The 23,047-nt window shown below is 43.1% G+C and overlaps 2 protein-coding genes and 1 long non-coding RNA gene across 3 annotated transcripts; 1 reads left to right on the plus strand and 2 right to left on the minus strand.

The window, feature by feature from the left end:
* The first annotated feature begins 4,345 nt into the window (after positions 1 to 4,345).
* Positions 4,346 to 15,229, plus strand: LOC124684295 (putative disease resistance protein RGA4). The gene is made up of 4 exons (XM_047218641.1): positions 4,346 to 8,048; positions 9,038 to 9,050; positions 14,930 to 15,013; positions 15,113 to 15,229. Exons 1-3 carry the CDS (start codon positions 4,346 to 4,348, stop codon positions 14,985 to 14,987), a joined length of 3,774 nt encoding a protein of 1,257 aa, XP_047074597.1. The 3' UTR covers positions 14,988 to 15,013; positions 15,113 to 15,229.
* Positions 12,889 to 13,611, minus strand: LOC124684296. Its single transcript, XR_006996973.1, has 3 exons — positions 13,418 to 13,611; positions 13,171 to 13,274; positions 12,889 to 13,012 (listed from the first exon to the last, which is right to left on the minus strand). It is a non-coding gene; the product is annotated as an uncharacterized LOC124684296 (long non-coding RNA).
* Positions 15,230 to 15,335: 106 nt separating the features above from the next.
* LOC124684297 (NEP1-interacting protein 1-like) lies at positions 15,336 to 17,830 on the minus strand. Its single transcript, XM_047218642.1, has 5 exons — positions 17,638 to 17,830; positions 16,880 to 17,058; positions 16,283 to 16,366; positions 15,998 to 16,168; positions 15,336 to 15,761 (listed from the first exon to the last, which is right to left on the minus strand). Exons 1-5 carry the CDS (start codon positions 17,801 to 17,803, stop codon positions 15,639 to 15,641), a joined length of 723 nt encoding a protein of 240 aa, XP_047074598.1. The 5' UTR covers positions 17,804 to 17,830; the 3' UTR covers positions 15,336 to 15,638.
* Between the last annotated feature and the right edge of the window lie 5,217 nt (positions 17,831 to 23,047).

Below are 23,047 nucleotides of genomic sequence, written 5' to 3' on the forward strand. Positions count from 1 at the left end.
ATGGTCATGATTTACCTGTGGCAGTTTTGAAGTTAAAAGACTTTTCAGGTGTAATAGCGTTGTGTGCATGTTTTGTACACCTTCAAGAGTTGTCAATTTGGCGTTCCCATGCGCTTGTCCACTAGCCAGAAAAAGAGTTCGAAGGATTGGTATCCTTAAGGTTGCTTGGTATATGGGAGTGCAAGAATCTGAGTGGACATGCACAGGCTCATGCCGAGCAATCAACATCCTGAGAAATGAGTCAGCTCCTGCCATGTCTAGAGTCTCTGACAATAGATTATTGTGATAGTTTAGTTGAGGTCTTTAACACCCCTGCATCTCTCAGGAAATTGACAATTGGTTGGTGCAGTAAGCTTGAGTCTACCTTCCGCAGGAGGATGCAGCACAGACAGTCGGTATTGTTGATTGATGAAGGGTTATCTAGTACTATGCCGGAGGTGTCGTCATCATCACCACTTGGAGCTGGGGCGGAGCATTTTAAAATAATAACATTAGTGAAATGTCATAGCTTAACAGGGGTTCTATATCTTCCCCAGTCCCTCAAGAATCTAAACATTTGGTGCTGCGATGGGTTGACATCCCTGGAATCTTGCCCGTCTTTGGAGTACCTCGTGCTTTCTGCTTGCAATAACCTGTCATCCCTACCTGATGGGCCTCAAGTGTACTCATCTCTCAAACAGCTCTCTAGATAGTGCTGGTATCAAGATGCTCCCTACAAGTCTGCAGCAACGGCTGGGCAGCATCCGGATGGAACACATACTCATAGATGCCCATCATTATGGAAGTAAGCACGCAGCAACTGCCTTCTCTATTAATCCTTATTACTAAAAATTATTAAATGCACTAGTTAGATAATAATAATAGCATCTACTAGTAGTTCAGCACAAAATTGGAACAAATTCAATGTTCCTTTAATTAACCTATATTCATCATTTCTGTAATGCCCTTCCTCTTAAGTGTTTCTACATTATTAATCTGTGCAGAGCCTATGCTGCTGAAGCCAACGACATGGAGATATGTCTGCAAAGGTTGAACAGTCACAAGAGCCTATGCATCTACTGACGAATCATTTACCGGTTCAAAGGATCGACAAATGTTGGTGCGGGTATTGTGCCGACACAACTCTTCATATCTCCTTAATATATGTAGTGGTTGAATTTTTTATGTTTTACTTTATATGTCTACCCATTTACTTTGGAGATCTCTCTTCAACCCAACTCCTGTTGTATTCAGGTGACTTTTGCAAATGCTACCTTAGTTTAATCTTTTAAATGTGTTTGGCCATACTTGTTTGCCCGCCCATTTATGAAGTTCAAAACCAATTGTAGAGAAAGGGATTTTCCGCCCGTGTAGATCAGGTAGCCAACCAATTTATGAAGTTCAAAACCAATTGTTGTTCACGACCAAAATGAAACATGCCATCTCACATAAGGTCAGTCTATCGACTTCATTTCTATTCTATGTGCTAAATTTTCTTAGCCCTTTCTATGTTTCTGACACACATGAAAATCATCTAGGAGCATCACCCAACATAAACGCGATAGAAATGTCACTTGAACTGACCAAAAAACGTAGAATTCCTTTAGTTTCTACGCAACATCAGTGTTTTTCAAGAACACAATAGATTCAAAAGACATAAAAATTTATAAGCTTTATTTTACCTTTTTATAACGGTTTTTGTAACGTCTTTATACCCGCTTGCTCACTGTTACCTAAATAGTAGTGTAAAGAGCTAGGCTGCAACAGGGTTAGCACCATGCGAGCAAAGGGAGGGTATAGGCTATAGTGGGCAATGACATAAGAAGATTTAGAATAGTACAATGTTGTATTAAATCTCCTTTTTGTTCTTACAATTTTACAATTCTATGAGCATTCCATCTTCATTGCATAGCATCGTCCGTAACGGCACAGTGTGTTGATCTAACTGGAATGGACACCCTCTGGAAGGAGGAATATTCAGACCTCCAGATGGCCGAAGCTTACTGTGCTGGGCAGTTTGTGAGGCTGGAATTAAGTGTTTTATCCAAACAGTATAAAGTGGGGTTGATAATACTCCCTCCGTTAGGGATTATAAGGCCCCTCGAAATTTGAGCACTTTGGCTATGAATTTAACATATTAATATAAATTATATGCTACATAAATTATACAATTGAATTCATATTTAAAAGAATTTTCCACCAACATAATTTTTGTGACAAATAATTATTATTAGTTATTTTTATGATAAAAAAGGACGTACTCAGTGCTGAGAACTCCCGCACTATGCGGGTTCTGGGGAAGGTGTTAGTGCTGAGAGCTCCCGCACTATGCGGGGTCTGGGGAAGGTGTTAGTGGCAAGCCTTACCCTCACAAAGTGCAATGTGAGGAGACCGCGACTCGAACCTGGGACCTCTCGGTCACAGGCGGTGAGGCTCTACCGCTGCACCAGGCCCGCCCTTCTATTTTTATGATCAAAGTTAGGCTCAAATTTTGAGGAGGACGTATAATTCATAACGGTGGTAGTACACAAGAGTCTTCTATTCTGGCTGGCAGTAGCATTGGCAATGGACAGGGAAGACTAGTATCTCATAGGTAGCCAACTGGGCCCCATTAGCAACAGCTACAGACTATATTACTCAAGCAGTTCTTTCATAGTATTGATTATCAAGTTAATAGGCATCACATTGCTTGGTGGAGTGCGCATTATCTTATGGCATGAGCCTGGGTAACGAACATGGTAAAGTGGTTATCTAATATGTAGCCAACTGGCCTCATTAGCACAAATTCAAACAATATGTTACTCACGTCGTCCCTTTCAAAGTATTCATTGTCTGTTAGTTTTAAATATTCCTTTATGACATCAGCCCAAGACTTGCATCAGCCTTGATAATGAACAGGGAAAGTGGTTATCTTATATGTAGCCAATTGTTCTCATTAGCACAGCTTCAAACAATGTTACTTACATCGCCCCTTTCATAGTATTGTTTACCGAGTTGGCAAGCATGACAATATCACGCACTGATCTTGTTAGGTGGTGATTGATGCACTGATACAAGATGCCATTGATGGCTGCTAGAGTATATTATGGGTTTAGTCATATTAGGTAGTTTAGAATTGTAATCTCGATCTATCTCTACTACTACTCTAACAACGGCAACACACTATCTAGATAGTAACACAGTGTTATATCCATGGGCAATTTTTTTACCGTAGCTTTTGCTGCTGAAATGCAATTGTCGAGGCAGTTTGGATTAAACTTTTGTATCTAGTGTTTCCGCATGGTTTATTACCTTTTTACTTTCTTTGCTTCTTCTTGAATTTCTGTCCATATTCGTAAAAGAAAGTCAATGAAGCTTTTCGCTGTGTTATTTTATTTATTAAAAAGCGATGTGTTGAATCTGTGAGCAAGCCCAACTTTTAATTGTGACTGCTGGAAGAGCATAAATTCCAGAAATCCACACTATTATACAGATGGTTCTCCGTTCTCGGAAGTCAGAAGCATTTGGATATGAACATATGTATTCCAGCAATCCAAAAAGAAAAGAAGAAACCCTAAACCATCACAAATTTGTGGTTTGTCATAGACACACGCAGGTACAACAAAAAGTAGACCCCTTAACACAAACTTTATGTTTGCCATTTAGCGGCTTAAAAATTCTGAGTGCTGTCCTGGAGGCTTACCATTCCAAAAATAAAAATACCCATATGTTCATTTAGCGTCTTGTGTAGCCCTTGGTACAAAGTGAGGATCCTTAACGATCCACACTTTCTCTGTTCTCTCCGGGATTGCTAGGATGCTGCGAGATGAGGTATTCCAGGTTTCCAACCTCAAGAAGAATCGATCGATCACGATGTCTTTTTTTGATCAAGTCGGAAGGGGAGAACCCCTACATCGATCACGATGTCTGACATAACCATAATCGTAGTGTTCGTATACTCCAGCTTTGTGACAGGCGCTGGCATCCTTCGCAGCAATATGTTCGTACTTATGGGTCACAGGAGACACAGATGCAGCCCCCAAGCAAGTGCCCGGCGGCGACTGACTGAAGATGGTTGTTGGACAGACGAAGTTCCTCTTGGTGAGAGCACAACACTGCAGAAGGCGTTGGCTCTGTACGGAAGTAGTCTTCTGTTATTAAAAGAATACAAGTGTACAGCTGTTGTTTCTATATTGTGCTAGTGGATGCAATCAATAAATGGAATCAAACACATCTACATGTACCTCTCCCCCCGGAAGTCAATATTAGCTACATTTCCTTTCATTGTCCTTACAAGCAAGCAAACATACCTTGTTCGGACCATTTTCTTCTCCACCTTACACTGCACTTGTGCTTCTCTGTATTCTTGTGTCTCCTTGGTATTCCAATGGCGGTGGTTGTGGCCACCATGGTGGTTGAACCACTGGTCAAAATCATCGTGGAGAAGGCATCCAACAACCTCCTCGACCAGTACAAAGTGATGAAGGGCATGGAGAAGCAGCGTGATATCCTGAACCGCAGCTTGTTAGCCATCTTGGACGTCATCACTGTCGCCGAGCAGGCGGCATCGCACAAAGAAGGTGTCAAGGCTTGGCTCGAGGCCATCAAGAAAGTAGCTTACCAGGCGAATAAAGTCTTTGATGAGTTCAAGTACGAGGTGCTTCGTCGCGAAGCCAAGAGGAATGGACAATACAAGGAGCTTGGCTTCGATGTGGTAAAACTCTTTCCCACTCACAACCGTTTCATATTCCGTAACAGGATGGGAAGAAAGCTCTGGAAAATTGTGAAGGCCATCGAGGTCCTTGTGACTGAAATGAGTACCTTTCACTTTCAGCGTCAACAACAACCCCCTGTATCCAACCAGTGGCGAGAGACGGATCATGATATCTTTGATCTAAAGGAAATCACCAATCAATCCAGAGCCAAAGATAATAAAAATATTGTTGACATACTAGTTGGCCAAGCTAACAATCCATTTCTCACAGTTGTTCCCATCGTTGGAATGGGGGGTCTGGGCAAGACCACATTAGCACAGCTTGTTTATAATGAACCTGAAATTCAGAAGCACTTCGATTTTCTGGTATGGGTGGGTGTCTCTGATGCCTTTGATGTGGATTCTCTAGCTAAAAGTATAATTGAGGCAGTTCCCGAGAAGAAGGTTGGTAGAGAAGCAACTCATAGTAAGACACCGCTAGATAGCCTTCAAAATGTTGTGACTGGGCAAAGGTACCTCCTTGTGTTGGATGATATCTGGAAACAACAGGTTCATATCTGGGAACATCTCATAGCCCGACTTCAACATGGTGGCAGGGGTAGTGTGGTCTTGACTACAACTCGTGATGAAGGAATGGCTGAAATATTGGGCACTACTGAAGCTTATAATCTCGCAGCTTTGGACGATACATTTATCAAAGAAATCATCGAGACAAGAGCATTCAGCCATTTGCACAAGGAAGAGCAAAGGCCTGCTGTGTTGGTGAATATGGTTGGTGAGATTGTCAAGAGATGTGTTGGTTCTCCTTTAGCTGCAGCAGCACTGGGCTTTGTACTCCGCACCAAGACCAGTGAGGAAGAATGGAAAGCTATTTCAAGCAGAAGCAACATTTACACCGAGGAGTCTGGAATCTTACCAGTACTCAAACTCAGCTACAATGTGTTGCCGTCGCGTATGAAACAATGCTTTGCCTTTTGTGCTATATTCCCCAAAGGCTACGTGATTGATGTGGACAAGCTAATTCAACTATGGATTGCACATGGGTTTATTGTCCAAGAAAATCAAGTTTGTCTTGAAACTGTTGGCAAACAAATATTTAGAGAGCTAGCTTCAAGGTCATTCTTCCAGAATGTGAAACAAGTCAAAGGCACAGTCCGGGAAACTGAACACATGGGGGTTTGTTATTCCATTACTACATGTCAAATTTATGATCTTATGCATGATGTTGCAATGTCTGTAATGGAAAAGGAATGTGCCTTCGCAACCGAGGAACCAAGCATGCTTAAATCTGTTGTCGTGACCAAGGAACGAAGTCAGAGTGAATGGCTTCCAAACACTGCTCGGAAATTATTTCTGTCATGCCAGAAACCCGAAAGAAAATTGAATAGATCTCTGAAGAACAGCTCTGCAACTATTCAAACACTTATGTGTGATATCCCTCTGAGTAGTTCATTGCAGCATCAATCGAAATACAGCTCTTTACAAGCATTACAGCTCCGTTTACATATACCATCATTTCCTCTGAATCCAAACCATCTACATGTCTTGAGATACTTAGATCTCTCAAGAAGTTCTATCAGAGCAGTTCCTGAAGATATGAGTACTCTATACAACCTGCAAACGCTGAACCTCTCTGGCTGCAAATTGCTTGGTGGACTTCCAAGACAAATGAAGTATATGACTGCCCTTCGACACGTTTACACACAATGTTGTCCAGCGCTGAAGAGCATGCCTCAAGACCTCAGAAAACTCACATCCCTACAGACGCTTACATGTTTTGTAGCAGGTAGTGGCTCTGATTGCAGTAAGGTTGGAGAGCTCGGGCATTTAAATCTTGGTGGTCAACTAGAGCTAAGTTCTCTAGAGAACGTCACCGAAAAAGATGCAGCAGCGGCAAACCTCATGGAGAAGAAGGAAATAAGAGAGTTAACATTAAAGTGGACCAGACGTCTTTATTATACATCGAGTAATGTGAATGATGCAAGAGTGCTGGAGAAACTAAAACCTCATGAAGGGTTATATGCTATAAGAATACACTCATATGGAGCAACCACGTTTCCAATGACGTTGGCTAGGTTGCCAAACATTGGTGAGATCCATCTTTTCAACTGTTCACGATTGAAATGGTTGTTCAACCGTCACAATGATACATCCTTTGCATTCCCAAATCTGAAGGAGCTTACACTAGAAGATCTTGACAGTTTGGAGAGATGGTGGGACACAGATGATGATACGATGCAAGGAGACGAGATAATGTTTCCTCTGCTTGAGAAGTTGTATATTACTGGTTGCGGAAAGTTGAAAAAACTGCCAGGACGTCCAACCTTCCCTAACCTTCAGAATGCAAGTCTTCATAGATGTCAAGAGTTAACAACTACAGCTAAATCACCAAAGCTCAGTGCGTTAAACATGGAAGGACGTGAGGGCCAGTTGTTGCTGTGGGTAGCTAGACATAAGACTTCATTGACCAATCTGGAACTGAGTAACATTGAAGGCGGTGGCACGGATGAGCAACATTTGATGGAAAAAACCATGGCTGAGCATACTCTAAGGGAAGTGCTGGACGGAAAGGAAAAATGGAATTATCTTGATTTTCCTCTAGCAGTATTGGTGTTAAAATACTTTAACTCAGATGTGATAGAGCTGTGTGCATGTTTTGTACACCTTCAAGATTTGTCAATTTATTGGTGCTTTGCGCTCGTATACTGGCCAGAGAAAGAGTTTGAAGGATTGGTATCCTTGAGGAGGCTTCGGATTGATCGCTGCAGTGAACTGACTGGATATAGACAAGCTCCTGCTGAGTCATCAACATCGTCACAAACGAAACAGCTCCTGCCAGGTCTAGAGTCTCTGACGATATGGTGCTGTGGCAGCTTGGTTGAGGTCTTCAGCATCCCTCCATCTCTCAGGAGAATGAAAATTTCGGGGTGCAGTAAGCTTAAGTCTAACTTCGGCAGGAGGGTGCAGCAGGCACACTCAGCATTGTCGATTCATCATGGGTCATCTAATATACAGGAAGTTTCATCCTTATCATCGCCTGAAGCCTGGGTGGAGCACTTAGAAGAATTAAAATTAGATATGTGTGATGGCTTAACAGGGGTTCTCCATCTTTCCCCGTCCCTCAAGGAAATAGACATAAGGCGCTGTGATGGGTTGACATCTCTGGAATCTTGCTCGGGAGAGCTCCCATTGTTGGAGCTCCTTAAACTTCGTGACTGCAATACCCTATCATCCCTACCGGATGGGCCGCAAGCATACTCATCTCTCCAACGCCTTACCATTACAGAATGTCTTGGTATGAAGACGCTCCCTACAAGCCTGCAGCAACGGCTGGGCAGCATGCAGGAGGAAGACATAGATGCCCATCATTATGGAAGTAAGCACATAGCAATTACTACCTTCTCTTACTTTCCAGTATTAAATGTACTCCCTTAATATATTTCTAAGTGTTAAAAAAATTTACATGTACATCTCCATAATATATACTAGCAAGGACTGGCGCGGCGGCACGCCGCGCCGTGAAGGAAGCAGCAAGTTGAATAGTGAAATATGCTCCTATTTTAAGTTAAAACGGTGTAAAAACATTTAGAAGTGAAGCTTGCATTGCATACCTCATTAGGCACTAAACACTAATAGCATGCAACGCTAGATTAAGTCATACATTCAGTAAACTAAACTTAAGTAGTAGGGTAGATCACTATGCTCAGGCAAGTGCTCTGATTATTCTAGCCTCTTGCCATCGCTCGTTGGCGTTATCTTCATCCTCGGAGGAGAGGATGACGGCATCACTGGCTGTACCCTCAGAGGTTCTTCGTTGGTGGTGTCATCTTGGTCCGACCAGTCGAGCTCCTCCTCTCTGTGGGTCTAGCCTCCGTAATCTCATTCTCTGACTCAACCAAATCTTCGATCACCTCCTTTACTGTATCAAAGTTGCATTTTAGGAACCATAGAAATGTTACTGATTCAGATAGGTAGCAATTTTATAAAATTTTATATGCAAACATCATTAGGAACGCCCTGCAACCAATCCATTTATAAACTATATATCCACTTGATCATATTTCAAAGAGGCCAAGACTGACGATAGTTAAACAATCCCACTTAATTAATTACTAATCTAGAGAAGGAATCTAATTAACTGTAAAACACTAAATAGGAACGCCCTGCAGCCAATCCATTTATAATGCACTTCCCCAATATTATAGAAAGATTTAATTTGGTTTAATAGTAGAGGCATTAGAAGAGCATGGCATCGATGCAAATCTGAGTGATATTTTTGTTTTCTCACGTGACATTTTACATCCCAAATTTTAACAACAGCTTAAAGCTTGTCTATTCCAAGGATAATGCCATCTGGGTGGAAAGTTGATGCTGATGTGTATCCATTTTGTCCAAAAGCCTTAAGTATCTTTGAACATGATAACTTTCTATAAATTTGGTATCAAGAAGGTAATCATGGAAAAGAATAATAAGACCATTGCATGAAAATTAAGGTGAAACAAAATTTTGCTTATTTCCGCATACCTAGCAAATCATTTTAAAGGAAAAAAAAAAACTTAGCCCTCTATCTTTGAAAGGTGATAAAATTCGGCTAACTAATAGATGAAAAGAGGGTTTTCCCTAAAAAAAAACAAAGGATTAGCATTTCAGATCTGACATATTAGTGAACATGTTATATTTCGAATCTGATATGCACTTTTGTTAGAATAGAGATACGGCCCTACGAAAATAGGAGAACAGATCTGCAATTAGCGATAAGGCGGGGCATTTATGATAAATATAATTACCTGATTGCCAAAAATTCAGAATATTTCCTTTGATCTATCTGTGTCAAAATTCCATTTCTGCAAAGAACACATGACTTAAGATCATAGGCCTAGCAGGATGTATGCATGTACAAATATAAAATGAAGAATATGTACCCCCAACTAATAATTCATAAAGAAGATAACAGTAGGCAATCCACATAACCTCCACATAATTATGCAAGGGTTATCGGCTTGCTATAATAAACTATATACAACACCAACTGTGTTGAAAATATTTCCGAACATAATAATGATGCCAAAAAACTGACAGCAAAAGGTAAGGCATGTTTACTTCTAATTAATAACGACAATTAGAAAGTGGTATGCTTACTCTATCTGAGATAAGTTAGCTAAATAGGTCAATAATGTATTTACAATTTTTAAAACATTGACATGAAACAATCAGAGGCACACATTGAAAGATACTAATACAAAAAAAGGACTATCCTGTAAAACTCAGAATGCAGTAGGTAACTTCTTACTGTTCTTACTAAGTTTATTTTGCATTCCCATTAAAGAGGACCAACTACCTGGTGGCAGATTTAACATCAGTTAGCAACGTGATAGAAATTATTTCTTTCTTGATCAATTGGTCAATTAAATATCTCAACTGTTGCGAATTGGCTGATATGAGAGATTCATATGAGAGCATTGACCTGGTAGTGAGGGAACATATCTTAGAATATTGCAAGCAGCTAGAATTGAAAAGTATGGAATATTTATCATAGTACTGCAAGCAGTTGGAATCGAAATCTAAATCACAGTAGTAGCTCCACGTGCTTCAATTGTATGTAAGGTCAGTTTACTCAGAATATTGCAAACAATTGGAATATAAATTACATCAATAAATTTGAATGCTTGATTGCTGAAATAGTAGCCTTTTGCAAACTTTGTTATAAACCAGTTAATCCCTACTTGGCTAATCTATCAAAAATATATGGGTATATTCTGTCATACCTACATAGTCATTAAATATTTATTCGCAGAAAATTTGTAGTCTGGGATTTAAGATGAGAAGGCCTTAATTACACATAGGTAGTAGATGAATACAGAATATGCACAACTGAGCCAAAACAATTGGTTGCATTCAGCTACCAATATTTCCCATAAGTGTATATATATACACTGCAAAACCTCAAATTTGGTAGGCTAGGTACCTGAATGAAATCAAAGTGTGGGAATAGCTTGAGAAAGTTGAATAAGTCTGTCACTGAACGGATATGCACCATAGGAGATCTGCACCATGGACTCCAATAGCAAGGAGCATGTTGCCTTGGCCTTGACCAACGCCTCCATGATGGGCGGCAACCGGTAAGTACTTCCACACACCTAGGCCCCCACCATGCAATGTGGTAAAGCAGTGATGGCTTGACTTGACTGAACTGAAAAAAGAAAAGAAAATATGTGATAAATTATCAGATCAAGGGAAGTAAAAAAAGGCAGGGAGAGGAATGGTTCACCTGGAAGCTAGAGTTCCTGCGCCGGTGGTCGCCGGACTCGCTGCCACGCTAGTGCCCCGTGTGTGTGTGACCCTGGATTCGCCCTGAAAGAGATTTAAAGTGCATAGAAGTTCAGATATGAGTCACCTTATTCAGCAAGTATGGACTGCTTTCAGAAATTTTGCCTCTACACATTCATAAACTACAACCGCCAGTTCACACTACTCAGTCAGAATGCCACAGCTTGGATTATATGAAACATCATATCCTTAGACTATATCAAAAGTTACAAATTACAGTGATCCTTGCACATCAGAGAAAGATGGGGCAGCAACTTGCTTGCTTCCCTTATTGCTATTGCATGCGTCAGATCCAATCCACATGACCTAGTGGTGCCAACGCAAATTCATCTATAAAATTAGGATTAGCTGTAGTGCTAATTCATATTTGGACATGATTGCAGAGTTTATAAGATTACATTAGATAAGAGGACACATTTCTGGTGATTAAAATTTAACAGATGGTGAAGTACGAAAGTAGGACTCAATTTAGATAGTATGACTGTTTACCTAACCGAGATCCATTTAATTAATATGACCGTTACCACCCCTGAACACACAAAAAGATGAATAATTGTTTCATAAATAAAACTCCATTTATTAGATTACATACCTAGAAGTACGGCTAGCTAACAGAAGCTACTTTGTCGCTATATTCCATATATACACAGAAATACGGCTAGCTGACACAGGCTCCTTCATCGCTGTACTTTTAGCTTGCCAGCTAGGAAGATTTGATGTGACCCTGATTGCAGTAACACCATATCTTCACTACTCATTGTCTATCATTCCTGGCAAAGAGTAAAGTAAGGCCATTTAGCAGATGCACAATTCAATTACATCAGACATGGAAAAGGACCTGAGAGCACATGGCGTCTGAAGTTGTAGGCAAGAGTAAAATAGGAAGAAAAAAGAACACGCCATTTACATGCATAGATGAGAGAGATGTCAAAGTTACAGGCCGATGTTCTTGCTGTTGAAAGATAAATAACAATGGCAATGCAATCTTAAGATTGCAAAATGAGTGCCAAGTTTATTCTGAAGTACTTCAATAGTCGCATATAGGCCAACAACACCGAACACACTGTCACGCGCAGCATAATGAGTAATGATGGTTGTTTTCGCGCATGAAACACTTCTAAAAAAAGTATAAGTCTTAGTCATTCGAATGTAGAGAGTTCTATTCTCTCGTTGCTTCTACCATGCCATTTTTTCGAAATGGGCAGAAGAAGGTCCACTCATTCATTTTAAGGATGAATACAATTTAGAGATTACCTCACCTGTTTGAACTCGCTCATCCATATCCCTTATGTATATCATCACTTATTAAGATGTAAAATTTTCAAGTACTGCCAATTGAAATGTAGATATGATTTTAAATGGCCAGAATGTACTGAGTATTTAAATGCTGACAACACATGGTGATAACAGCAGTGCCTAAAAATTTTATCAACTGGTTGCAACATCCTAGAAGCTAACTTAGTCCAAAAGATATGTATGCATCATCGACTCATCCCAATTAATCTACTTTCTGTGAGTGCATATATCTCAAGCTGTATATGTTCTCTAAATGCAAAGGAAAACAGGGAACTACAATAGGATTTACATATGTTCTCATGTTTAAGTAATTGTGAAAAACATTCTTCGAACATATATAGCATTAACACATTATCTGATCATTTGAAGAATGTTTCAAAAATGCAAATATTAACAACATTATTTTAATCTTCAACTTTCACTTACTACTCATATTAGGAGAAATATGTATGGAGAAATAGCAAACTCGTGTGGTAGAAAGAATCAACATAAAGCGAGGAAACTAATACATGCAACAAAATTACTGAATGCATATGTTGTATAAGAGAACATAAGCAGGAGAAGGCAGAGACAGATGAGAATGGTATCTTATTGATCGGCGAGCGGAGCCGTGGATGGATGACAGCGAGGGTACTCTCCTCATCAGAGAACATGAAGTACGTGCCCTGTGGCGCTCACCATCTCCTAGCTGGTGATGATGTTCATTTGCCTCCTCATCTGCAGATATGCTCGATTAATAGAGATATGCAGCTTTTGTTCGAGACACAAAAATCAGCATACGAAGAGAAAACAGAAAAGGTAGAAAGCGACCTAGCTTGCTGTATTGAACTGCCATGGTACAGTTATATAATCCATATATCAGTAGGAAATCTGACCTTTTCCAGATTTTGCAACTCTCACAACTTGGTCCATATCTTCCTCTCCAACGTGAACTGACGCACACCGTTTGCTGCACTATGAGTCCACCATGGCAACATCCCTACAAATTTATGTACACAAAATGGGATTATAGGCTTGAGCAGCAAAAGGAGCTAGGAAAAATAATTCTCATTCAAAATGTAGATCTAAGCTTGACTTAGTCCAATCAAACAAAACCCTTGGAAGAGGATTGAGTGAACATACCTAGAGAGCAAGGGAACATGTTACCGTGGCTCAGTTGAAGAATATCCATGAACTTGAGATCAAAGTTCACGGGCTTCTGCCTTTGAGCTCTTGCCTCTTGGCGCCATCGGCTAAGAAAGAGTGCACACGAGAGAGGGGTGGTCGAGAAAATACTTGTGCTCCTCCGACGGCAGCTATGGTCCCGCATCTCCCTCGGTCAAAACGTCGAAGCGCCGCCGCAACCATGGCTCTTCCCGCTGCCTGCGTCACCGGTGAGCACATGTTCATGTCGTCCACTCTGTCACGACCGTCAACTCCATGCCACTCGTCATCGCCGACCTGGCGCCATCTTCTGCTACCGCTTGCTGCGGAAGCCACTGCAGCTGCCGCTCGCCATGAAGAAGTAACCGGCCGCCGGAAAGCCAAGGAGGCGCCGGCCCCCGGGCATCAGAGGAACTCTAGCCGTCGGGGAGCCGAGAACGCGCCGGACGCCGCGCATCAGAGGAGACGCTGGCTGTCGCGGACGCGCTGACCTCTGCACATCAGAGGACGCCCGGCGGCCGGGGAGCCGAGGAGGCGCCAACCGCCGCGGACGCGCCGACCTCCGGGGGGGCCGACGGGGCGCATGCCGGCCGCCGCGGGACTGAGGAGGCGCCGGCCGCCGCGCGCCGGTGGCGGGGGAGCCGAGGAGGCGCCGGCCGTCGGGGAACGGAGGGAGGCCACCGTGGAGCCGAGGATGCGCCGGCCGCGGCTGCTGCTCCGTCTTGTGTAGCACGCTGGGGAGAGAAGCACCGAGGAGACTCTTCCAGGATTATCTGGCGCTCGCGAATAGACTAAACTTGGTCAAAGCGGTGCGCTGTTCCAGCTAAAGTCACCCGGAAAACAAAAGGAAAGAAAGGAGAGCATGCAGTAAACACGACCATAAAAATCGCACGGGGCACCGAAATCACACACCAAAAAAATCAGCGAAAAGCAGACTATTAAATAGAGTACGTGTCAGCAGGAGGTTAATTCGGAAAGAAGCTCAAAATTATGGGAAAAAAGATGTTGGTTGCCCTATAATATAGTAGTTATATGTGTGTTCGTCAAGTTTCACGAAAAAATGATTTTTTTTGTAGTCTACTAGAAAAAGAGAAAATTTATCTTGTGACAAATCTTTTCTTTAGCACCGAATTTTGTCTTTATTACACACGTCACACGACAAGTCGATTTTTCATGAAACGACTTTGTGAACGCGTAGCACATGAAGATGTACGTACGAAATTTTTGTTTCAAATTTTTTAACATTTTAAAATGTGTCTAACTTGCATTTCAAAATAAAGGGAGCATACGCTCCCATGTGCCAAAACATCACTCCCCTAGTTAGACAGAAACTCAATTCGGCTCCCAGGTGCCTAGTTAGATAATGATCTAATGATTATATGACAGAAAACTGGAACAGATTAATTATTCCTTTAACCTTAATTTCATTTCCTTAATGATGTTCCTCTAAGTATAAGTTTTTGTATTGTTACTCTCTGCAGATACGCCAAGGCCTATCCCAAACCTGTTGAAACCGAAGACATGGAAGTATGCCATCTCTAGATATTAGAGAAACACGGGAATAACACTTTGGAAGTATGTCATCTCTACTTTGTTGTAACGCTTTCTTCTTTTATTGCAAGAATAAGTTAGTGGGATTATAAACTCTCATGCCTGGTTGCAGACTTCTTCCAGCACATACAGCCAGGGAAGGGATCACTTGGAGTAGAGCTATTCATTTGCAAGACAGCCAGATCCTGAAGTGTACGCCCACAGCCCCAAGACATACTGAAGTTGTGAGATCCGTAATCAGTCCCAGAAGGAAAAGGTCTCAAAATTTCATGTTCGTTAGGAATTTCACCATATCAAGTTACCAACTGATCGTCAAATGAATCGATAATTCAGAGACCATGCAAGATATTGTACAATATTGCGATATGTAACATTACCAGAGAACAAAGCGCAAGCCGGTCCGGTGCTTTTTCATTTTTCAGTAGTACATACTATATTACATTGATCGGGAGAGAGATCAAAAAGCAAAAGCAAAAAAACAAAAACTCTATAAATTTAGGGTTCGTTCTATAGATATGTCAGCCTCCTAGCAACAGCAACACAGGCATAGCGCGCGCACACAGCATGCAAAGCAGCAACCATAGCCTCCTTTCTAATAACAGAGCACAGTTCTTCATCGATCGTCGTTGAGGATGGTGATGATGATGATCTAGAGCTTCCTCCTGCACAGCGGGCACGACCCGTGTTTGATCAGCCAGCCGTCGATGCACGGCACGTGGAACACGTGCCAGCAATCGGGCAAGCTCCGCACCTTCTCCCCAATCTGGAAATCCTGAAAACCACCAGCAACATCACCAAAAAGTTTAGAGGACACATCATGTAAAAAGAAGTTCGAAAAGAAGTCACGTAAAAGAAGTTCATCACTCTAAACAAGCAATGATCTTCACATGGAAACAGAATGAGGAAAACAATCTGAGTGTTTACATGACAGAAGGCAATGAGGTTTTGGGGAGTACAAAAAACTGCAGAGAGGTGTATGCTTTAGGTGTTAGCGGGTTTCAGGCAGACCTGGAGGCAGACAGAGCATCCTGAAAGATCACCGACGGCGTTGCGGTTGTACTCCTCGGTGATCCTGTTCTCGGGCAGCTTATCAATCGACGCCCTCGGCATGCCGTTGGTGCCCTCGATCTCGAAAAGGTCAGGGGCCTCCCTGAACTGCGATGAGTCCACGGCATTCATCTGTATATCCAAATAAACATGCAGGATACTTTTAGACAAAATAAAAAGTGCAGTAACTAATTTTAGACAGTAGCTTTGCATCAACCATGCACGTATTGCAGGTGATGAACTGACCTGGCTGCGAACCACCCGCTGCACCGCCGGATCAACCTTCTCACGGACAAGCCTGCCCGTGATGAGGCTGTAGATCACATTAAGCTGTATTTCCAGTAATTAAAAGGTGTGTTAGGCTCAAGCAGACCAGAAAGTTTCAGCCAACCCAAAGTTTCGTAGCATCAAAAGACATTTTCATTCTGATATGCAGCCTCAGAAGAATTGTTGTGGTCGAAACATTTTCGGATGACAAGGATACATACGTAAGAGGTGCACACCACCACTCAGAAAGTTCTAATCCAAGCTGTGCATCATAAAGCAAAGGAAAAAAAAAGATGGGTCTTTACTTTGGGATGAACACTGAACTTCAGCCTTTTAAAAAGGTGAGAGCATGTTTAGGGTTCTACAGCAGCAGTGCAACATAAACACATCATTAGCTAGCCGAAGTGAGGAGCACAATTAGTCAATGCAATTTAAGCAAGAAACACTGATACATCAACAGACAAGGAAGCCTAGATGAGCAAGCAAGCGTGTGCGTCAGTTGCGAGTTTGCTGTCCTACTCCTATCTACTTGCTGCCAACCATCCATGGACCAAGCATGCGGTTCAGGGCGCTTACCACGTAGAGGATGCTCCAGATCCCGGACCGGCGGGAGCGCCATAGGCGGATGGAGGAGTCGACGACCTCGATGGACACCAGCGCGCCGGTGATGGCGCCAATGCCCGTGCCGCGGAACAGGCCGCTCTCGGTGGCGAGGCCGATCAGACCGCCGGTGACGGCTCCCAGGAACAGCCCGGCTGCACAAGAGACATGTCAACGTTCAGAAGATCAGTGTGAAGTATGTGAAGCAGATCAACCGTAATTGCACAAAGATCACACGCTTAATTTTGTGAACACTGAAAACTGAACAAGGCCCGAATGCGAAATTTTAGGCTCAATATGGAAGGAAATAAAACTCTAGTTTTGCAGGTGAAGAATCCGTTCATTCGCAGTGGAGGGGAAAAAGGAGAGAAATTTTGTGAGCAAGATGGAAAGAGCAACGCCCGGATCCTGCCCTCCCCGCACACAGGTCTGCATAAACATAGATGAGCATGGATGCTATCATCTACACATGCTCCCCTTTTTTCTGAACAAATATCATCGGTATGAACTGAAGCTGGAAGCTAAGGTGTACACCAAAGAAACATCCCTGTTCTGCTCAGGCCATAGGTAGGAACCAAGCCGAAAGAGCGAAACAGGCACGACATCTGAAGAAATTAAGACTGGAGAAGATGCATCCGAGGCTCATCAGAGACACGGATCAGCTTAAAGCCCAAGATCGACCGGCAAAAAAGCAAACTGACGAAGAAACTGAGAGGATTTTGAGTAGTCCGTACCTATGGCAAAGATGAAGGTGATGACGCCGCGGAGCACCCGCTGCATCATCCGCCTGCTCCCCACGGCGCCGCCCCTGCCGCGCCCGCTCCCGCCGCTGCCGCTCCTGACCAGCGACGCCAACGACACATTGCTCGAGCTCCGGGAGAACGCCCCCGACGGATCCATCCTTCCCCGCCTCAGAACCTCACTTCACTTCCTCCAATCGAAGAAGACAGACAGACGAATCGAAGAAGCACTGGCAGGAGGAGAGGGGATCGATGTCTTGATGACGACGAAGCACTGGCAGTGGAAGAGAGAGAAGGAAGAAGAAGAAGGGAGTGGAGAAAGGTGGAGACTTTATGGCGCCAACCAACTCGTGACCGGCGCATTGAATCGGCTTGCCCCCGACGCCCTTCTTTTCTTCCTGGCGAAGGCGGAGCTGACGGCATCCATGGCCGCCTACCACCTGCCCTGCCTGTGCGTGCGTGTCATCAATGGCGGCCGTGCTTTTACCTACGTGTTTCCCAGATATTTTCTTGCCCCGGAGCAAGCACATGCCGCCATCAATCAGTCGGAGCCAGGGGTGGATAGAGTAGATCGATCGGATGGATTAATTTCTTCGGGGGTTTTGTTTGCTTCTTGTGACTGTGAAAGAAAGTAGAGATCGTGCCGACTGAATTCTATTTTATGTTGTTGATTGTGGGAAATGTTGTTAATTTGAATGGCAAAGGACTAGAAACTTTCAGCGAAGTTGGATTATGCGCTGATAGTGGCGGGGCTAGCACCGGGTGCATCTCTTTGGAACTTCGGTACAGAACCTAGAAGTACTGTACGTTACTTCACTGTTGTGTTCTCTTGGACTACTTTTTTTTAACAGAACGATTTTGTAAATCATTCTAACCAAGAATTAAGTTAAAACTTAGTCGACCTCGAAATCGATGAAATTTTACTATGCTCCATGCACCTCAGAATAACGCACGAGGTTGCAATTTCTTTTGCGTCTGGACATGAGGTTACAATTGCAACCACAAATTTATCATGTGCACATAAATTACATGACTTTTATTTTATGTTGTTGATTGTGGAAAATATTATTAATTTGAATGTTCACTCCGTGTCTTAAGAGGTGAACGATTGGCTTTCTGTCAGGACAGGTCGGTGCAGTGGAGTGCTGCGCCGGAGAAGAAGGAGGAAGAGGGTGGCCAGCCATCATCGGTCAACGGCGACGATCGACATTATCCGTGGTAAAAGATTAAGCACCGATAGTGCGGGGTTAGCACCTGGTGCATCTCTTTGGAAGTTCGGCACATAATGTAGATGCACTACAGGAATGGGGCTATATGCCGAGGGCCGGGAACCCTCGGCGTAGCATGCTTTGGCCCTCGTCGTAGGCTATGCCGAGGGACGCCCTCGGCATAGCTCCTCGGCGTGTAAGTCCCTCGGCAAAGGCACTATCGCCGTCGGCGTAGCCCGGCCCTCGGCGTAGGACGCTACGCCGACGGCAAAACCCTCGGCATAGACTTTTAAAAAAATTCAAATTTCCCGTTTGCAAAAAAATTCAAAAAAAAATTCAAAAAAAAAATATTTTTTTCTATATGCCGACGGCAAAACCCTAGGCATAGACTTTTAAAAATTTAAAAATTTTAATTTCTTTTACACAATTTTTTCCTTTTTTCTTTTTTTTACTTGTTTATCTTTCACCCAATACACTTTTAACTCTAACTACACTTAATCTTATGTCAAATTACAATCATGGTTAAACTTCCCAGTCGGTCACCCATCCTCACACTACTCCAGCCTCAGCACGCTTAACTTTTTGGTTCCATTCGAATGAGCTTCCATTATAGAATTGACACCTCTTGCTGATAATAATAGCATATCAAACCTATTAACCCTTGAACCGTGATGCACACTTCTTTATTTTTGAATCCCAAACAATTACTTAAGTAGACAACAATGAATATATATAAGTAATAATAATATTGAATTCAAATAAAAATAAAATGATTTTATTTTTTGGTCTTTTTTCTATTTAATATTGAATAATTAATATCTTTAAATCGGAAAATCAAAATTCCACAAATAATATGTCTAAATCAATCAGAAAAATGAGAGGAATCTAAATATAACATACATATCATCATTTGAACCTAAAAATTAGAGGAATCCAAATATGACGCCCAATTTGACATGTGGCCAAAACATGACCCCTCGCGAGATGCGAAATGGCCGTATCGGGCGGGGTGGTGCACCGTTCGCCAACACGCTAAACGGACAAAAATTAGCACATAAAGTGATGTGTTATAGACATAAAAACATTTTTTGCGGAATTTATTGAGCGACGGAAAGTGTACCCCTAGTTCAAATCCGGTCAGTTTCCAGCGGATTCGGCGGGACACCGCAGGAAGCCGCATGGATTCCCAGATAGCTAGCGCGCACATATGGCATGTGATATGTGGTGCGAAGGCGGTGTCCTACCACTACGCGGAGGTCTCGCGCAATACTAAAATGCGCCCCATGTAGCTGCTTCACAAAATAAACCCGTTTTGGCACCCCGAAAATGAAAAAACCATCGCCCATGGGTCGGATTGGAAATCCGCTCCCGGGGCCTTGCTTCCCATCCCAGGGACCACGCACGTGCCAAATATGGCCTCGTTCCGACAAACTATGCGATGTCACGGGCCGTTTCCTACTCATTTGCCCTAAAAGCCATAGAACTCCGGAAGTGATAGCCCTGTTTGTGAAGGGTTTTCCAAAATAATTGCCGTATCCTAATTCCGACTTTTAGAGTGGTTACTAGGATACATAAAATGACGCCATGCGGCTCCGCGGGATTTTCTGACTTTGTTTAAATTGTCATTTGGCCAAAACGGGCCCCCACGGAGATGCGGTATGTCCGTACCGGGCGCGCTGGTGCACCCGTTTACCATCGCGCTAAACGGACAAAAATTGGCACATAAACTGATATGTCATAGACCTAAAAACATTTTTTGCGGAATTTATTGAGCGACGGAAAGTGTAGCCCTAGTTCAAATCCGGTCACTTTCCAGCGGATTCGGCGGGATACCGCAGGAAGCCGCATGGATTCCCAGATAACTAGCGCGCACATATGGCATGTGATATGTGGTGCGAAGGCGGTGTCCTACCACTACGCAGAGGTCTCGCGCAATACTAAAATGCGCCTTATGTAGTTCCTTCACAAAAAAAACCCGTTTTGGCACCCCGAAAATGAAAAAACCATAGCCCATGGGTCGGATTGGAAATCCGCTCCCGGGGCCTTGCTTCCCATCCCAGGGACCACGCACGTGCCAAATATGGCCTCGTTCCGACAAACTATGCGGTGTCACGGGCCGTTTCCTACTCATTTGCCCTAAAAGCCATAGAACTTCGGACGTGATAGCCCTGTTTGTGAAGGGTTTTCCAAAATAATTGCCGTATCCTAATTCTGACTTTTGGAGTGGTTACTAGGACACATAAAATGACGTCATGCGGCTCCGCGGGATTTTCTGACTTTGTTTAAATTGTCATTTGGCCAAAAGGGGGCCCCACGGAGATGCGGTATGGTCGTACCGGGCGCGCTGGTGCACCCGTTTACCATCGCGCTAAACGGACAAAAATTAGCACATAAACTGATATGTCATAGACCTCAAAACAATTTTTGCGGAATTTATTGAGCGACGGAAAGTGTAGCCCTAGTTCAAATCCGGTCACTTTCCAGCGGATTCGGCGGGACACCGCAGGAAGCCGCATGGATTCCCAGATAGCTAGCGCGCACATATGGCATGTGATATGGGGTGCGAAGGCGGTGTCCTACCACTACGCAGAGGTCTCACGCAATACTAAAATGCGCCCCATGTAGTTCCTTCACAAAAAAACCTGTTTTGGCACCCCGAAAATGAAAAAACCATCGCCCATGGGTCGGATTGGAAATGCGCTCCCGGGGCCTTGCTTCCCATCCCAGGGACCACGCACGTGCCAAATATGGTCTCGTTCCGACAAACTATGCGGTGTCACGGGCCGTTTCCTACTCATTGCCCTAAAAGCCATAGAAATCCGGACATGATAGCCCTGTTCGTGAAGGGTTTTCCAAAATAATTGTCGTATCCCAATTCCATCTTTTGGAGTGGTTACTAGGACACATAAAATGATGCCATGCGGCTCCGCGAGATTTTCTGACTTCGTTTAAATTGTCATCTGGCTAAAACGGGAACCTGAGAACATATAAGAAAGTGATTGAATTGTTTCTATATTAACATGTTATTCTACATGATTCAAATATGCATGATTTTGACATAAACGGATAGAGGATGTTTTTCTGAACATTTTGATACCTCATACGCATTTTTCCGACATCATATGAATTAGTTATGATTTTTACAAAATTAGACAAATTTGAAAAATAGCCTACGCCGAGGGTGGCCGTCGGCGTAGCCCTGTCTACGCCTAGGGCCAAAGATATGCCGAGCGCTGCCCTCGGCGTAGAGGTCGCTACGCCGACGGCCATGTTTCGCCGAGTGTTGAAAGGGCAGGCTGGCCTGGCCGAGCCATACGCCGACGGCCCCGACTTTTGGCCGTCGGCGTATAGCCTGGCCCTCGGCATAGCCTCCCATTCCTGTAGTGATGTAGCGTTACTCCTCCGGTTGTGTTCTTTACAACTACTGTTTTTTGATAAAATAGCTTTGTAAGCCATTCTCGCCAAGAATTAAGTTCGAACTAAGCCGACTTCAAAATCGTTGAAATTTTTATGCTCCGTGCATCTTAGAATAACACATGGGGTTGCAATTGCAACCACGAATTTATCATGTGGACTTAAATTACATATAAAATTATCTCGCTGAGTGGTTGCTCCAGAAAAAAGAGGAGCTGATTAGGAAACCAAAATCTCCAGATTTGGACAAGGCTTTAACGCCCATCCACCAGGGGTAGATGCATACTCAATCTTAGGATGACACTCGCATTCGCTGCAAGCTGTCATGCATGAAGACTGACCTGGTTCAGAAACGTTTTGGTTGACACTGGCAGCCGGCCTGTCCCGAAAATGACTTGACGATGTGTACCGTAAGACTAAACAGTACAGTGACGCTAATGTTGGATTACGTACAATGCAATGCACTGTAATCAATCTTAGAGTTAGGCTTCTTTTTCTCCTTTGACAAGTAATCATTCTTGGACATTTTTTTCCAATGGTTGCAGAATAATAACCGTGCGAAGTGTTTTTCAGTACAAACTTAATAGTGTCTATCTATTTGGTGGTCTGACATAAACTGAGCCAGCCGAAAGCGAACTTTTTAATTGGATTAATAGTTAGTGAAATCATAGATTTTGGCAATCAAATTGTGTCTTATATGTTGGAACGGAGATTATATAACGGAGGGAAATACTTTGTACTTCCACGCACGTTGTGTGTGTTTGGACACCGTCCGTTTTGCT

The sequence above is a fragment of the Lolium rigidum genome, chromosome 1, assembly GCF_022539505.1.
Source record: "Lolium rigidum isolate FL_2022 chromosome 1, APGP_CSIRO_Lrig_0.1, whole genome shotgun sequence".
Lineage (NCBI taxonomy): Eukaryota > Viridiplantae > Streptophyta > Magnoliopsida > Poales > Poaceae > Lolium > Lolium rigidum.

Bases quoted from the DNA above. Each gene is read 5' to 3' on its own strand.
- LOC124684297 (XM_047218642.1), bottom strand. From the start codon at position 17,803: ATGGATCCGTCGGGGGCGTTCTCCCGGAGCTCGAGCAATGTGTCGTTG. The intron at 16,169-16,282 runs GTCAGTTCATCA...TTGGATATACAG, and splicing joins AGCGGGTGGTTCGCAGCCAG to ATGAATGCCGTGGACTCATC. The intron at 15,762-15,997 runs GTCTGCCTGAAA...GGTGGTTTTCAG, and splicing joins GATGCTCTGTCTGCCTCCAG to GATTTCCAGATTGGGGAGAA.
- LOC124684295 (XM_047218641.1), top strand. From the start codon at position 4,346: ATGGCGGTGGTTGTGGCCACCATGGTGGTTGAACCACTGGTCAAAATC.